Source organism: Prionailurus bengalensis, chromosome D1 (genome assembly GCF_016509475.1).
Source record: "Prionailurus bengalensis isolate Pbe53 chromosome D1, Fcat_Pben_1.1_paternal_pri, whole genome shotgun sequence".
NCBI classification, from domain to species: domain Eukaryota; kingdom Metazoa; phylum Chordata; class Mammalia; order Carnivora; family Felidae; genus Prionailurus; species Prionailurus bengalensis.
In genome coordinates, this window is record NC_057346.1 from 108419605 (window position 1) to 108437400 (window position 17796).

A 17796-nucleotide genomic window follows, 5' to 3' on the forward strand; every position below is an offset into this window, starting at 1 on the left:
CGTTCCCCTGCACCTGGCAAAGGCACTGCCTTCAGCCAACACTCCTTGAGCACCCAGCATGTGCCCCCCCGCTCTGCCAGGCTCGAGACGCCGTTAGTTAGCTAAGTGCCCAAGTGCCCATGACCCTCAACATGCATCTCACACATCAGCCCCACAGCGATCTCAGGAGCTTGATTGTAGTACCTACTCCTGTGGGCAGAAAGGGAAGCACGCCCCGCAGCACAAAATCACCTTTGGCTTTGATCACTGTGCTCCTAGGTCATCATAGCCCACGCCCTCACCCTTCACCCCTGGTTTCCTGCAACGGAGCCTCCCCCTGGTTGGTCTCCCTGATCGAGGTAGGCACCCAGAAATCAGCCTCGCCCTTTTGTCATACCAATCGCCCGGTCCTGTCCCTTCCACCTTCTAAAACCTTAGAAGGGGGCGCCTGGGTGGCTCGGTTGGTTAAGCGTCCGACTTCAGCTCAGGCCGTGATCTCACAGTTCGTGAGATTGAGCCCCACATCAGGCTCTGTGCTGACAGCTTGGAGCCTGTTTCGGATTCTGTGTCTCCCTCTCTCTCTGCCCCTCCCCTGTTCGTGCTCTGTCTCTCTCTGTCTCAAAGATAAATAAACGTTAAAAAAAAAAAATAAATTAAATAAATAAAACCTTAGAAGTGTTTTTCATCCCTCCATCCCCCCTACACCCCCAAGTCCAGACCCCCCCCCCCCCCCTCAGAGCCTCCCCTCGGAACATTAACAAGCCTCTTAAATGATCGCCCCCTACAGCCAGTCTTTTCCCCTACAATTCATAGTCCGCAAACCACAGTGGTCCAACCAAGTCACAACCCTGCTTAAAACCCTCCGAGGCTGGGGCGCCTGGGTGACTCAGTCGGTGAAGTGTCTGACTTCGGCTCAGGTCATGATCTCACCGCTTGTGAGTGCGAGCCCCGCGTCGGGCTCTGGGCTGTCAGCCCAGAGCCTGGAGCCTGCTTCCGATTCTGTGTCTCCCCCTCTCTCTGCCCCTCTCCCGTTGGTGTTTCTCTCTCTCTCTCTCTCTCCACCCCCTCTCAAAAATAAATAAACATTAAAAAACATAAAAAATAAAAAAACCTGCAAGGCTTCCTAATGCCTCCAGGAAACAGCCCAGTCTTCTCAGGAAAGTACATGCAAAGTTGGGCCATGCCTCCCTCCCACCTCCTTTCCTGCGCAGTCCGGGCTCCAGCCCCACCCACGGCCGTCCATGTCCCTAATGTGCCACATTTCTGCACATACCGTTCCCTCGGCTTGAAACGCCGTTCTCTATCCCCACTCCTGTCACCCTCAGCTGCCTGAGAAAGCCAACTCTTGTTCTAAGACCAGGTCAGTTACACCTCTGTTTCTGGTCCCAACTGACCTTCCAGTCAAGGCTAGCCACGCCTCTTTTTTTTTTTTTTTTTTTTTTTTTGCCACCCTCTTCTTAATTTTTTTAAGTGTTTATTTTTGAGACACAGAGAGAGGAAGTGCGTGTGAGCGGAGGAGGGGCAGAGAATCTAAAGCCAGCTCCATGCTGACAGCGGAGAGCCCGAGGTGGGGCTTGAACCCACCAACCCCAAGATCATAACCTGAGCTGAAGTTGGATGCTTAACTGACTGAGCCACCCAGGCGCCCCTTTTAAAAAAATTTTTAAGTTGATTTACGTTGAGAGAGAGAGAGAGAGAGAGAGAGAGCACACAAAGAGGGGGAGTGGGAGGTGGGGGGGAGGGGCAGAGAGGAGAAAGAGAATTCCAAGCAGGCTCTGCGCTGGGGGGGATAGGGGGCGGGGAGCGGGATGCGGGGCTCCAACACACGAACTGTGAGATCACGACCTGAGCCGAAACCGAGAGTCAGACGCTTAACCGACTGAGCCCCCCAGGCGCCCCTGGCCACCCCGCCTTTGTGCCAGCTTTCAATATGCACATTGTGTTATCATTTCACTTATTGTATCTCCTTTGCGATCCCGTTTCCATGTCTGCTTCCTGACTGGACTGTGTAACATCCAAGAGCAAGGACAACGTCTCATTCATCTCTACCTCCAGCTGTGTGCACAGTTCCTGGCTCAGAAAAAGGCATGCCTATGTTTGTTGAATGAATAATCAAAACACTTCTCACATACCGAGTACTTCAAGTGTTCCTGGCTCTTTCCATGCATTGTTTCACTTCCTCACCGTCGCCACCTCAGCAGGGCACACTGTTTCTACTCTTGTAGAGATTGGGGAAACTGAGGCTTAGAAGGTGGAAGAAACTTGCCCAGTAGGCACACTGCTGGTGAGGAACAGACCCAAAATCTGAACCCACATCTGTCTGGCTTTCATACTGCCAATGGGGGGCAGGGGGCGCCTGGGTGGCTCAGCTGGTTGAGCGTCCGACTCCAGCTCAGGTCATGATCTTACAGTTCGTGGGTTCGAGCCCTGCGTCGGGCTCTGTGCTGACAGATCGGAGCCTGGAGCCTGTTTCGGATTCTGTGTTTCCCTCTTACTCTGTTCCTCCCCCACTCATGTTCTGTCTCTCTGTCTTTCAAAAATAAATAAAGGTTAAAGAAAATTAAAAAACAAATACTTCCAATGGGCCACATCCTTGGCTGGAAGTCAAGACTTTTTAGATGCCGACTTTAATCTACAGTTTCTGATCTTAACTCCCTCGAAGCACAGCAATCCTGGTCTCCTCATCCGCCCCGACCCACCCTGCCCCACGACTCATCTCCTAGACTCCTCATTCAGGCTGTTCACCTGGAGAGAAAGCCCTTGCCCTCGCCTTTCCACCTCCACGAATCTCACTCAGTCCGCCTTCAAGATCTCGCCAAGTCCCGCCTCCTCCTTGCAGCCTTCTCTGACCACCAGGGTTAATAATCACGGTAACACATACCGATCATTTAGAATAGTGCCTGGCGCGTTGTAAAGGATTTCCGTGTAACTCATTTAGTCCTTACAGCAACATTATAGCCTCCATTTTACAGAGTAGGACATTGAAGAACAATGTGATTAAGTAAATGGTCCAAGCTGACACACACAGCAAGTAGCAAAGCCAGATTCAACCCCCGGGGCAGCCCTCGCTCTTAGCCACTCTGCCATTGGAGGCTTTCCTTGTGAGTATGTGTCTTCTCTCTGGGCTCTTATGCCACTCACTCCCTGCACTACTCTCTCGAGCCTGGAGCCGTCTCTACAGCAGAAACTGTCAGGACCCTGGGAATCAGAGGTGATCCCACATCACGTGACCTCAAGTAGTCACCTTTCACACACACGGGGCTTACCCACCCCACCAGAGGGCATGCGTGGTATTGCCTAACACGAACTCGAGATCCCAGCAGGTTCATAATCAAGGACAGTGATGAAGACTGGAACACACGAAAAGAAAAAGTTCTGAGCGGCCGAAACGAACATCCTTAACAGTGATGCCTGAAAGACTGTTATTTTCGCACAGGAGAGCCCCTCGGACCTTACCCAGAATCCACTTACTGGTGGTGACACACAAGCCTAACACGCTTGGGAATGCTGATTTTCCAAGTTCGCAAACGGAGAGACAGAGAGGAGAGAGAGAGAAAGAGACAGAGAGAGAGAGGGAAAGAGAGATGGTTGTGGGCTGCTCCTTGACAACTCCTCGTAAGGGCGGAGGTGGAAAAATCAGCAAGAGCTAATATAAGAAATCCAAAGTACAGCAGCCAGGCGTCATTTCAGGCAGGGACAAACCTCAACGAAGGAACGAACCACTGTGTGACAGTGCGAGGCAACACCTGAGGGGAATCACGACACCCTGAGTCATCCGGAAAAGGTGAAATCACTCTCCAAATATTATGCTTAGTGAGGCAGAGGGGTGTGCAATGTATATCTCCGAAAGATTTCCATCCGGGATGCTCTTTCATTGTTGGTGAGTTGTGTATTTTAAGTGGGATAACGCTCCACTTCCCAGGGTGAGTTCCTCCCCCAGGGCTCCGGGAGACTGACATGTAACCGATCGATTTCTCAGTGCGGGGACAGCTGGCTGACAAATACAGTAATGCCCTCATCACATCCTGGCTTACGGGAGGAGCTGTGACCTGAAGAATTTGGGGGGTTGCTGGTTTCTGATGAAACACGGTCGCTAAATACCCCAATAAACCAAAGGCAAGTAATTCACGGACACAGCTCACCCGCTGCCTGAGTCTGAGGCAGAATGGACAAAGGTGGGGGGCAGCAGGATTCAGATTTTCCAGCGGCGGCCACAAGGAGTGAAAATGACCTAAGGCATTCCAGACACCTAGCAAACGCTCACCAGCTGTGAGGCCCCGGGCTCTGCCCCCTTGACTGTGCGATTCGGTTTCTTTTTGTTCCAACTGCTCCTTGGCTGTGTCTGCGGCCACTCCCCTCCCTCCACCTCCCAACTGTGGGCTCCTCTGAAGTCTCGTCACCTTCTCCTTGGCCACCTCCTCTGATTCCAGAGCTTCAAATACTCTCTCTCTCCACACACGCCCATGGTGCCAGGGTCTCCCTCCGCAGCCCTGCCTCCGGCTCAAAGCTCTGGTCTCCACATTTCCGGCAGCCTGGATGCCTCCGTCTAAGAACACTGAGGGGCAACGCAGCTCAACACGTGCATGATCTGCGGCCCAACGCTGCTCCCCACCCCCGCCCCCCCGGCTTCCCCTTTCCTTTCACCCCTCTACCTCCTTCCACCGCAGCAAACCTGAAACCTCATCACCTCTGACTCCTCCCTGCCCCGCAAGAGGCAGAGTCCTAAAGATTCCAGCGACAGCTCCCAAGTACCGCCACCCTCCCCCGCCACTCCCCAAGACAAGCTAGGTCCAGGGCCTCAAGATCTCTTTCGACCACCCAAGTCTCTCCCAACTTTCTTTTTCTATCTCCCGACCGATTTCTCCACTGCCTAACTCTGCCCCCCAAAATCCTTCTACACTCCCAGCTTCTGATATAGAGCTCTGCTGATTCCTCTATCTGCTCAAAATTCTTTTGGGGCGCCTGGGTGGCGCAGTCGGTTAAGCGTCCGACTTCAGCCAGGTCACGATCTCGCGGTCCGGGAGTTCGAGCCCCGCGTCGGGCTCTGGGCTGACGGCTCAGAGCCTGGAACCTGCTTCCGATTTTGTGTCTCCCTCTCTCTCTGCCCCTCCCCCGTTCATGCTTTGTCTCTCTCTGTCCCAAAAAATAAATAAATGTTGAAAAAAAAAATTTTTAAAAAAAATTCTTTTGTGGCTTCATTTGCCGATACCCCGTACACAGCCTCCAGTAAATGTTGGCTGAATGATTTAAGTCAAAACTCCAAGACCTGGCTTCAACCTACTTCTCCCGCTTTATTTTATGTTATTTATTTTATTTTATTTATTTTATTTTAAGCTTATTTTTTAAAAAAATTTTTTTTTCAACGTTTATTTATTTTTGGGACAGAGAGAGACAGAGCATGAACGGGGGAGGGGCAGAGAGAGAGGGAGACACAGAATCGGAAACAGGCTCCAGGCTCTGAGCCGTCAGCCCAGAGCCCGACGCGGGGCTCGAACTCCCGGACCGCGAGATCGTGACCTGGCTGAAGTCGGACGCTTAACCGACTGCGCCACCCAGGCGCCCCTAAGCTTATTTATTTTGAGAGAGAGGGCAACAGGGTAGGGGCAGAGAGGGGAGAGAGAGAATCCCAAGAAGGCTCTGCACTGACAGTCAGATGCAGGCTCGAACTCACGAACCGTGAGATCATGAGCTCAGCTGAAATCAAGAGTCGGACGCTTAACCACCCGAGCCACCCAGGTGCCCCTGATCCCCCTGCTTTCGATTCCACTATTTGCCTTATATTCTTGGCGCCCCTCAATGGCCATGATGTACACATCCCTCCCTTCCACGCCTTAGTTGTTGCCAGGGCCTGCACATGGGGGCCTCCTCAACCCAACCTTCTTCATCCGTGTTCAAGGTCAGTCTTCAACAGCACGCGTCTTATTACTGATCACCACCCTCCAACTTGTAAACTATCCCCTTCCTAAAAACCCCAAGGGCACTCTGCTTGTGATAGTAGTACCTTCTAGTCGTGTATCAGGTATTCCTTTAACTTCTACAACAGACCTGTGAGACAGGCACGCTTAGCCCCACTTACACACAAGGACAAATTAGTCCGCACGTGAGGCACCCACCTGCTGTCACGGGCCCAGTGAGGGCAGAAGTCAGATTTGAACCCCCTTCTGAGCCTCAGGAGTCTGGGGTTTAATCACTAAGCTGCACTGCCTAGCTGCATCTCTTTGGGCACGTACCACACAATTTTGTGTTGTTCTTTTGCCGTTGTTTATTGAGCATCTTCTATGAGCCAGACGCTATTCTAAGCATTTTACGTGAATTAGCTGATTTAGTTCCCATAACAACTCTGTAAGGTAGGTACTGTTATTAACCCCATTTTCCAGAAAAGGAAACCAGGGTGGAGAGAGCTGAAGTCCAAGGTCACTGCCCAGGCAGTCTGGCTGCAGAATCTGTGCTCTTAACCACAGACTGGACTGCCTTTTTTTTTTTTTTTAATCTGTTTCCCCAATTAAACAGTCAACTCCCAGAGCAGTGTCTTATTCATTTCTGGCTCCCCTTCAGCCCTCAATACATGGCCCGTCACGAAGGAGGCCTCAATAACTACTTGTTGAATTGAATCACCAACAAACTTAGGAAACACGCACGTGAGGGTCCCCTGGGTGGCTCAGTCAGTTAAGCGTCTGACTCTTGGTTTCGGCTCAGGTCAAGATCTCGCTTTGGTGAGCTCGAGCCCCGCCGAGGGCTCTGTGCTGACAGTGCGAGCCTGCTGGGGATTCTCTCTCTCTCTCTCTCTCTCTCTCTCTCTCTCTCTCTCTCTCTGCCCCTCCTCTGCTCTGCTCATGCTGTCTCTGTCTCTCTCAAAAAGAAATAAATAAACTATAAAAAAAAAACCAAACAAACAGATATCCTAACAGGGAAGTTCTCAGTCAATGGGTAAGCCCAGACCCAGGAAGGCAGCGGGAGATTCCAAAGGACCCACAGATCCATATGCACACCAAGTACTGAAGGCAGGTTGATATGTCTTGCATATAAAGCTAAAAAAAATTTTCTAAGGTATATTTGATTAACCACAATGGCAAACATAACATCAAAGTCATCTAAAAGCTTTCCTGAATTCATAGTAGCTTTGAGCCATCTATTCTCACAGCAAACAGATACAAAAATAACTACTATTTGGAAAGGGCACTGCGAATGACTGACCTTTAAAAATGCCCACGATCTTGGGGCGCCTGGGTGGCTCAGTCAGTTAAGCATCAGACTCTTGGTTTCGGCCCAGGTTATGATCTCACGGTTCGTGGGTTCGAGCCCCACATCAGGCTCTGCACTGACAGCACAGACCCTACTTGGGATTCTGTTTCTCCTCTCTCTTTGCCCCACCCCCTGCATGCACGCATATGTTCTCTCTCTCTCTCTCTCTCTCTCTCAAAATAAATAAACTTTTTTTAAAAACGCCTACAATCTCAAAAAAGTTGAGAATCACTCAAAGCAGATAATGATGCAATGACTGGAGGTCACCTGGGTGGCTCAGTCGATTAAGCGTCCAACTTCAATTCAGGTCATGATCTCGCAGGTCATGGGTTCGAGCCCTGCATCAGGCTCTGTGCTGACAGCTCAGAGCCTGGAGCCTGCTTCAGATTCTGTGTCTCCCTCTCTCTCTGCCCCTCTCCTGCTCGTGCTCTGTCTCCATCTCTCTCATAAATAAATAAACATTTAAAAAAATTTTTAATAATGAAATAACTAGAACTTCTGGGGAAACGTGGGGACCCTGGCCCTGAGATCTATCTCAGAGATGAGGAGATATTCCCCTCAAAGCCTTCGTCCTCAACCCCAATACCCAGGGGTGGGAGTGCATTCCTTTCCTGGAATGGGAAATGAGATGGAATTCTCATCCTGGCTGGATGAGAATGTTCTAGAAGAAGTCTAATGAGCACAGGATATCGCAAAAGCTGCCCAGGAAATAGGAACAAATGTAAGGAGAGGGAATGAGGTCACAGGGTGGGGAGAGGAAGGCCAATCAGTAGGGCTGTCACTGGACCTGTCATCTCCAGACACAATCAGTGCATACAACCCCGTGCCAACCCCCAACATATATCTGAAAATATCGGCGGACAGATTTTCATATACACATACAGCCTCACCCAAGACTTGATTCTCTCAAATGCTTATTAATGTCTCTTAATTCATTCCACAAATTTTTATCAAACACCCACTAAGTGCCTGGCACTATATTAGGTGCAAGGAATACAGACAAAGCACCACCACGATCACAAACCACAACAGCTACCCCATGCGCACGCACACACACACACACACACACACACACACACACACAATGGGTCAGATACACAGCCATCTCCCAGCTCCAACACAGCTAATGCGAACATTCACCCCAAACACATCCAACACGCCCCCGTGATACACACACCTGTCCCTCCCACACACACGGACGCCAACACATCTCTGCCACACACCCGCACAGCCCACATTCGGAAGCACACACCTTGTGTGACTCACTAGGAGCCTCTGGCCAATAAATCCCTTCAGGGAATGGACACAAGGGCTCTGACTGAGCCAGTGTGCCTCTGGCTGCATATTTCATATGCTCGGGCCCAGTTCTGCCCGTGAGATGGGCTACTGTAACCTCTCTCTAACTCAAATTCCCCTTCCATCAAGTTGGAGGGGTGGCTCATCCCATTTTCTTTTTATTTATGTATTTATTTATTTGAGAGAGAGAGGGAGGGCGGAGAGGGCCGGGGAGAGAGAATCTTCAGGAGGCTCCACGCTCAGCACAGAGCCCGAGGCTGGGCTCGATCCCAAAACTCTGGGATCATGACCTGAGCCGAGATGAAGACTCAGACACTCAACCGACGGAGCCACCCAGATACCACCGTCCTGTTTTTCTTAGAAAGGCTCGGAGGGGAAAGGTCATAGAGACCAGAGAATCAAATTCAAAGTCATGGAAAGAAAGATTCCTTACGGAGTTCCAGTGTCTCTGAGGTCTTGCATTAAAACACACGCACACGGGTATCTACGCCTGAGCACACGCGTTACGCGTGTGTACTATTCACTCTCCTAGGCACTGGACTCCTATCTGTAAACACTACTAGTCAAGCAGACCATCTGCACGGAATATACACACTGCCAGACTCGCAGCCTCTGCGTGCTGGCAAACACACACAGACACACACGATCACAGTTTAGGGAGCACCGGAACTCCTGGGAGGAAAGGTGAGAAGGTGTCAGGTGACTTCATACACACAGTTCCTGAAGATACGTCCCGCCGCTTGGTACAAATAACCCCACAAAAGCAATCCAAACGCTTTCCTCATGGATCCCTCTACCACAGAGACAGATACGCAGTCAAAATACTGTGCATCCCAAACCCAGGGCCACACCTGCAGACTCAGCTCCTGGGGTGGCTGTCCACACGCCGGCAGCCAGGAGCACACCCACCCCCAGAGCTGCACCAGTTTGTGGGCACACGCATGCACCCGCACACGCTCCGCAAAAGACTCTACGGCTGGGCAGGGGTGGAGGGGTGGGGAGGGGATCAGACACACACAGCTGCTAGGTGGCCCACAGCTTCTAGGGGTCTGCGGCTGGGGAAAGCATACCTGCGGCCACCGACCAGGGCCGAAAGACACGGCCACCCCCGCCCCCAAACTGATGGGGACCGTCTCCCCCACGCCCTCGCCAGCCAAAGTACCACGGATGCCTTCCAGTCCCCCTTTCCCCATCCTCCTGAACCACAGCCCGCAGAGTCCCTGGCCCCTCACATCACTCAGCTCCGCCTCTCGCAGCTGGGGCGCTGGTGAAAGCTCTCCCTCCCCAAAGCTCCCTTTCCAGTCACAACCTCGCCATCCCCACTCTCCCTCACCTGCCGCCGCAGCGCTGGCGTTCCCTTCTCCCCACTCCCAGGCCCTCATCCTCCGGTCCCGCCCCGGCCTCACCCGCCGCGCTCCCAGATCTTCACTCGCAAACACTCACCGGCTTCTGCCGGGAGCACCTGCTGCCGAGAGCGCCAGGGCCCGCCGCGCCCCCGCCTCGCAGGCCCCGCCCACACAGGCCCCACCCACCGCCCTTCACGCCCCGCCCCGCCTCGGGCCGGCCTCTCACCCTCCGGGCCCGGCACCCCGCCTAGCCTCGCGGGCCACACGGGCCTAGTTCGGGACTCCGCCCCAGGCCCCAGACCTTGAGTCCCCCCGCAGTCCCCGCGCACAAGACCCCGCCCACACAGATCAAGGGCACACACTCCCTCACCCACCCGCCCCACAGGCCCCCCAAGGGCCGGACCCTCATCCTCTCGCCAGCCCCTTACAGGACCAGACCACACAGCCCTACCCACAGGTGGCCCCAAGGCCCGCACTGGCCACGCCCACACGGGTCACTGGCTAGCCACACGCTCCCTCTCCTTGGGACAGGTGTCCTCACCGCCGCTCACAAGGGCACGCCTCACGACCCTCGCGTGCAGGTACACACTCCCACACGCCCTCGCGCCCGCCGGCAGCAGGCGCCACCCCCCCCCCGGCCGCACGACCCCAGGACAGGCGCGCAGGCGGCCCCTCGCTCCCGGGCACCCCCACACACACCCCCCCTCCCCCCGGCGCCCAGCAGCAGCCACCCCCCTGCTCACCTTCGCTGCAGAACTTGCCGCCGAAGCCCGTGTGGCTGCAGTCGCAGCCCACCTCGCCGGGGGCCAGCACCGTGCAGAGACCGCCATTGGCACAGGGGTTGCGCGCAGGCGCGCACAGTGGGTCCGCGGCGGCGCCGCGCAGGCCCTGGCTGCCCAGGAGCGCGGGAGGCCGCTCGCCCAGCTTCAGGTTGGCCAGGAGGCCGCGGAAGGGCGGCTCGTACTTGACGGTGCTGAGGGTGAGCGCCGAGAGGCGCACGTCGGGCGGGATGCCGCCCACGAACAGGTCGCTGGCCACCTGCATCTCACGCCGCTTGGAGCGCACCTCGGCGGCGCGGGCCTCGCCGTCCACCGCCAGCGCCGTGCGGCGCGCGTCGCGGGTCAGCAGCACCATGTGCCAGCGGTCGTCGGCCACCGGCGTGTCCAGCTGCAGCGTGGCCGGCTCGGCGCACGAGAGCGTGAAGCGCAGCCGCAGGCGCCCGTCCACCAGCAGCAGCTCCAGGAAGTCGCAGTCGCCACCGTCGTCCAGGTAGAGCAGCAGCGCGCGCGTGGCGTTGGTGCGCAGGCTGAAGCTGAGCTCGCCGCTGCTCGCCGCGCCGGCCCAGCGCGCGTAGCGAGCCCACTGCCCGGGGCCGCCGCCGAACTCCAGGCCGCCCGCGCCCGCCGCCAGCGTCAGCAGCAGCAACAGCAGCAGCAGCGGCGGCGGCGACGGCGGCCGCCACGGGCTCCCGGCCGCCATGCCTCCGGCGGCCCCGGCCCCGCCCGGCCCCCGGCCCCGCTCAGGCTTCAGAGCCGCGGGCGCATGGGGCGGGGAGGGGGCCGGGCGCCCCCCGCGCCGAGCGGGGCTCCCTCGCCGGCTCACAGTGCCATGGGCCCGGCCGCGGGGCGAGGCGCAGAGGCCCAGGTACCGGCTTCCCTGGGCGGAAGCGGCGGTGGAGGCGCCCCTCCCCCGCTGCGGGCTCCGACGAAAGACGGGGGAGGGATGCCTGCGGGGAAACAGAGAGAAAAGGGTTAAGGAGGGGTTCGGAGGAGGGGAAAGGGTTAAGGAAGGGATCAAGGGTCGTGACTCCCCCCATCACACCGGCAGGCACCCAATGGTTTCCCTTTAGGACTTGAGGGGTCGGCCCTGACCTGAAGAGGGTCCCAGAACAAGAGAGACCACCATAGATAGTAGAACTGGGGGCCCAACACTTGCACTCATTAGGGTAATTATTAATTTGAGATGTGGGCGGGTGGGTAGTAGCATCTTAAAGTTCATAGGAGCCCAGTGCAGCCGCCCTTACACCCCTCTCTAGTCACGACCAGGGCCAGTTCCTGTGGGTGTGGGTGAGGCCTGGAGACCCTCCGTCAGCTGGTGACCCCAGGCCCTTCCTCTCTGAGTCACCCAACCTCTGTGTGGTGTTCCCACCGCCAGCCAGTCGCGGCTCTGTCTCATCAGCTCCTGATGCTGGATGATGAAGTTGCTAAATAATTCATTGGGATTAATTAAATGCCAGTTCGTCAATGGGATCATTGGGTAACCTGGCTGAGAAGGGGGCAAGGGAGAGAAGCCAGCTGTGACCCGAACATCCAGGCCCCAAGCCCTCTCCATCCACACAAGGGTACAAGCATCTGATTCCACGTCCCCGATTCCCCCCGCACAACACTCCACCCCTTCCTGGGCCCCAACCCCACTGCTCACCAGCCCACAAACCTAAATGTCTGTCTGTCCCCTCAAGCCCCAGTTCCCAGTCCTCAGCCTCGGGCCTGGCCCAATACCTGGGTTCTCTTCACCCCTGGGTTCCACCCCCTCCCCATCCACGGCTGGGGGAGCCACCAGGAGGCAGGCAGGCTCATTTACATAAAATTGCCTTTCTGAAATGATTACCCTTGTAACGGGCTGTCAGAGAGCAATTTATACCCCACACCGGGGAGGGGAATTTGCATCTCGTTAAACTCCGAGTCGTAATTATTTATATCCAACAACCCTCCTGAATATTGCATTGATTTTATTTTGGGGAGGGAGGAAGGGAAGGAGGTGGGGTGAAGCCTGGGAGAGAAGCAGGGAGGGCCAAAGTTTCGGAAGGGACAGGGAAAGATTGAAGGCTGAGGAGAGGAATGGCACGAAAAGTGACAGAGACAGAAGAGGAATGGAAGAGAAAGGTGGCCTGATGGGGAGAAAAGGAGAGAGAAGCTAGAGAAAATTAAATTCCAAATCCAAACAGCATTTGTCAAGGCCCTGGAGGCTGGGCATTTTTACCAATGGCATTTTACTTAATCACTCTGAGAAGTCCCACTATTCCCATTGACCACTGGGGAAGCGTACATAGGGAAGTCTAGGGACTTGCCCAAGGTCACACAGCCTGTCAGCGGGAATTGGGACTTAGATCCACATGTGTCAGACTGCAGCCTTCCACAAAGGAGACAAGGGGTGGGGTAGCCACAGGTCTCACTCAGAGCAGTGGGAACCAAAAGGAGAGGAGAGTGGGGCAGGAGAAGGTTGGGTGGGTGTGGTTCCTTGCTACATGGGAGCAAGGGTACGAAGGGAGAGAGAGAAAGCTAGGGGCCCCCTAAAAATCCATAGCAGGGGAATGAGCAGAGGGTCATCGGAGGGCAGGGATGGTCGGAGTGACATGTGTGCCAAAGGAAGAGGGGGCAGAGAAGGTCCCAGGAGACCAGGGGTAGGGTTTGGGGAGCTATCTCCAAGAGACCCTCAAAGCCCAGTTCTCAGATCCTTCTGTCTGGCTTCTTCTGACTGTTGCCCTACCCACCCACCCCCACCACCCCCCAGTCCTACGGGCTTCAGTGGGGACTCAAGTTTCCCACCTCACTGCCCCTTCCCAAGCAGGGGACAGAAGACGATTCAGGCAGACAGCCCCCTCTCCCTCCAAACACTGTCCGGGTTATATATAGCTTTGCCACTGCCTCTCCTCATTGGGTAATGGAGATAATTAACATGCGCGGGCTAATTAGCCAATCAAATTAAATGCAGCACCTGCTCCCAGCCTGATTGACGCCCTTACCCCCACAAACATGCGCCCCCAGCCCAGGGCAGAGGAGGGGGACCCTCAGGCTTGGGGGAGGGAAAGGCCAAACTCCCCCTTTTCTCCAGAAGGGGCAGGGAGGCCCCCAGCGGAGGCACAGGCCTGAAGGGCAGAAAAGTGACGTCCTTCCTCCCTCCCCTGCTGGGGTCTCAGTCTCTCTCCGCCTCCCCCCAACCCCCACCCCCACCTCCGGACACATTTTGGGGAGGGAATTAATTAGCTATCGATTTCCACTAGCAGAGGGAATAGGATTTCGTGCAGGCTGTCCACTCTCACCCCTCAGCTCGGGAGAGGGAGGGGATTAGTTCCCCTGCCCCACCCCCAACCCAATCCCCCTGCCATGCTCACAATCCCCCACCCTCTAGGGAGCTGGCAGGGGGCTTCTTGCTGAGAAAGCCTAGGGGCAAGGTCCCCCTTGTTCCGGAAGTTGGCAGAGGACAGATAGAGTGAAGGTTGGTGAGGAGGCCTCCAGAGGGCTGGGAGGCAGACGCCTGGGTCCCGGAGGCCAGTTGGGGGGGGAGGGGGGCAAAGCGAGTGAGAGAGAGCGGCTGTGTGTGCCAAGATGTGCAAGGAGAGTGTGGGAAGGGAGCAGATACAGCGCCTGTGAGCCCGCGGTGGGGGCAGAGGCTGGGTTTGTGCGGTGTCTCCAGGGAGGGGCGAGGGCAGGGTCTGGGAACCAGGGCCCCTCAAGACTCATTACTCATTCTCCCCACAGCCCACAGCTCTGCAGCACAGGCCAGGCTGGCTCAGCGCCGGGGCACAGGGGCTGCAGGGCTGGCCAGGAGGAAGCCCCAGCCCTCCCTGGGTCCTCTCTCCAGGGACCCAGAGACCCTGGGAGCAGCTTCAGGCTTGTGAGACAGAGATGGCCCCAAGAGGAATGCGTGCTAAGTGGACGCCTGGGTCCCTTCCACCCCACCCTGCAGTTCCAGCTTCTGCTGACCCAGCCTCCAACCCACCCTTCCTCCCTCGATGCAGGGGGAATCCTGCAAACCTTCCTCCACTCCTGGTACACGGCTCTCCAGACTCAGATCTCCTAGCCATGGGCCAGGGCTGGCCGTGCACAACTACATCAAGTAAATGGTGGCCCCTGGAGTTGTGCGAGGCACTGGCCCCTCCCCTAGGCCCATGCAGTGCACTGGAAGCCCCCTGCACCCACAGACCAGGCACTGGCTCCCCAAGACCCACTCTTCTTCTCCAGCGCCCACTGGCCGGCGCAGGGACACGGGCCAGAGCGGCCTCGGGATATCCCGTCCTTGACTGACTCAGCGCACACTGCCAGCCACTGCTGGGCCCGGGGCCACTGTTCCTCTGGGGACCTGACCTCTCCCATGTCATGTGGGACTCTGCCCCCAGTCAGCTCCCTAGCGCCCCCAACCCACAGAAGGACTCTGCAGCCTTGAGCCAGTGGGGATGGGAGCTGGAGGGGGAGGGGATCAGGCCCCTGGCCTACTCTCTTGCCCACTGAACGCTCTCCCACAGGCTTTTCCTAGGTCATTCTAGGCTGACAGCCTCCTTCTCACCTTCCGCGGCCAGGCCAGGCCAGGCCAGTGCCACCGTGGCGTGCGGGCTACAACTTCTGGGCTCCGCGCCGTGCACCAGGCACCTGGCCGGACCACCACACACGCGCACTGTCTCATTTCACCTACAGTTTGGGGACTTGCTCTCATCGCCCCAGACTAAGCTTAGACTGATTAATTCATTGGCCCAAGTGAGTGTAGGTAAGACGTTGCTGGCTCCAGCGTCTACTGCCTCCCTCCCCCCTTGCACTGTGCACAGGCCACAGGGACGCGGTGAGCTCGGAGCCCACCTTTCTCTGATCTGGCCTCCACAGGGGCCACTGCCCTTCGCAGACACCCCAGACTCCATCTGCCCCCGGGGCTGGAAAACCCAGGCCTCAGAGCTCTTGGAGGGTCATCCTTCTCGCCTTTTCCGAGGTGGAAACTGAGTCCCAGAGAGCGGCAGTGACTGACCCAGGGCCACACAGCAGAGCAAGACTAAAACGAAGGTCGCTGGCCTTCCATTCTAGATGCTTCCCACTGTACCCACTGTTCAGGACCTGGGCCTTCCACCTGACCCAAAGCCTCAGCCCTCCCCACACCGCCAGTGCCAACTAAGCAAATGGACACAAACTTCAGGGGAAGAGATGGTCCATGCCGCCACGCCGGCAGAGCCCCTGGCCAGGGGCCCTCTCCCAGCATCCACCCACCCCATCTCCAGCCACATCTATACCATACACGCGCACACGCACACGCACACCTCCAGCCTTGGGAATGCCAGCCTCCCTCTGGCTCTCTTCCCCTCACGCCAGCTCTCTCTCATGCCAGCTGGGAGTGTGACAGCAGGGGCCTCCCCCAGGCGCCAGGGAGGAAGAGCTGGGTTTACACACATTCTGGTGGCCCCAGAAGGCAGCCCGTGGACAGGTGGGAGAAGTGCGTGTTGCGGGGAGGGAGATTTTGGCTCGAGCTAAAGAGAAACTTGCTGGCAATTTAAAGCATCCAACAGCGGAGTAGGCTGCCTCGGGGGGGTGGGGGGGGTGAGTCCCCCTTCTGTGGAGGTGTGTGAGCCGAGGCGGGTGACTGCTGCTCAGTGGAGCTCAGGAGGGGGCTCTTGAATCACATGGGAGGGGACATCAAACTACTTGAGCCCTAAGGTCCCTTTCAATCGGTGGGGCTTTTGGAGGGCCTCCCTAAAACCTCGGGCAGGATTGGTGGGTTGACCTCCCTTCTCTGCTCCCTCCTGCCAGCCCTGATGACTTTTTTGGAAAGACTCAGAGCATGCCCGCATCCGGCCACACCTTAGCAGTGGGCAAAAACAAGACAGTGATCGGAGGCACTAACTCTGGAGCCTGGGTTCAAATGCCACCTCTCCCTCTTCCTAGCAGTGTGTCTTTGGGCAGATTATTTAGCCTCTCTGGGCCTCAGTTTCCTTAGGTAGAAAACAGAGGCAATACTAGCATTGCTAATATATGTAAAGCACTTTAGGACAGCGTCTAACAGAGACGAAAGTACGTTGCCTTAATGCTCACGTTTCAAACTCCTCATCTTGGCACCTTGCAATTTACAAAACTCCACGTGTCCCATGTTTCCCTGGATTCCACCAGGGCCGGGCGAGGGAAATGGTCAGGGCAGGTCTGATCACTGCCCCCTTTTGCAGATGAGGCAACACACTCAGAGGGGAAAAGGGCCCTCCCCCAAGGTCACAGAGCTTGGAAGTGACAGAGCTGGGACTCAAATTCTGCCCCCTGGACCCTCCCCGGTGCTGCTGCAAACCTCCTCCTGCCGAGGAAGATGGGAGAAAGTCTGAAGACCAGAGGAGTCCCATAGCAGCACAGGCTGGAAGCGAGGGGTGTGTGCACGGGGACCCCCTGAGCAGGTCTCTGTGCGTGGAGAGAAGGGCTGGGCAGCTGGAGGTGTGCATGACGAGGCTGTTGCCTGGTGTGTGGGGCTGAGGCGTTGGGTGGGCTGGGGACTGAGGTATACAACTGAATGACTCGGCAAAGTGGGGGCTGGGGCACAGGTGCCAGGAGCTTGGGGGCAGGCAGTGGGAGCGGGGAGCTCACCCCTCTGTCCATCCCCGTGCTGTGCACACCTGGGGGACACCGCCCGGGGTGGGTTGAGGCTTGTGAGTAAGCACGAGGTCCCTGGGGGTGTTGCTAAAGGTATCCGTGGCAGGTGTGTGCACGTGCGTGTGGAAGGTTATATGCTCGTGATGCGAACAGCTGCCGTTTGCCAAAGAACTGCTACGTTCCTGACAAATCCACGAAGTCCAGAGCGCTTAGCCCAGAGCCAGGCTCACAGTAGGAGCACAACACCCCTACTGACCAGTTGCTACTCTTCCGGTCATCCGGGCCTCGCGAGAACCCCGTGAGATAGGCATGAGGACCCCCATCTTACAGATGAGGAGACCGACGCTCACCGAGGGACAGAGCTGAGCCCCTGTGGTGCCCCCACGATGGCAGCAAGAAGGCTTTGTAAATGACAAGGTGCCATGCATATGCTGGCTTATCTGTCGAGTGAATCTCCGAGCCCCGCAGGCCTGCCGGTGTGGATGGGACCGGGTGGGGAGCCGCCCCGACAGATGGAACAGCAGGGTAGGTGGCGTGTGAGACACATGGTCGGGCGTCCCCCTGGGGGCTGGGCTCGGAGCTGGGAATGAATGGACAGCGTGGTT

The 17796-nt window shown here is 56.6% G+C and overlaps 1 protein-coding gene across 9 annotated transcripts in view; it reads right to left on the bottom strand.

Moving 5' to 3' along the window:
* Nucleotides 1-11342, bottom strand: part of NRXN2 (neurexin 2) — a 100296-nt gene extending 88954 nt beyond the window's left edge. For all 9 annotated transcript variants that reach the window (XM_043581585.1, XM_043581589.1, XM_043581590.1 and 6 more), the window contains exon 1: nucleotides 10607-11342. In XM_043581585.1, coding sequence (XP_043437520.1) covers nucleotides 10607-11342 — 736 coding nt within the window. The remainder of the gene's footprint in view (nucleotides 1-10606) is intronic.
* Nucleotides 11343-17796: the final 6454 nt, after the last annotated feature.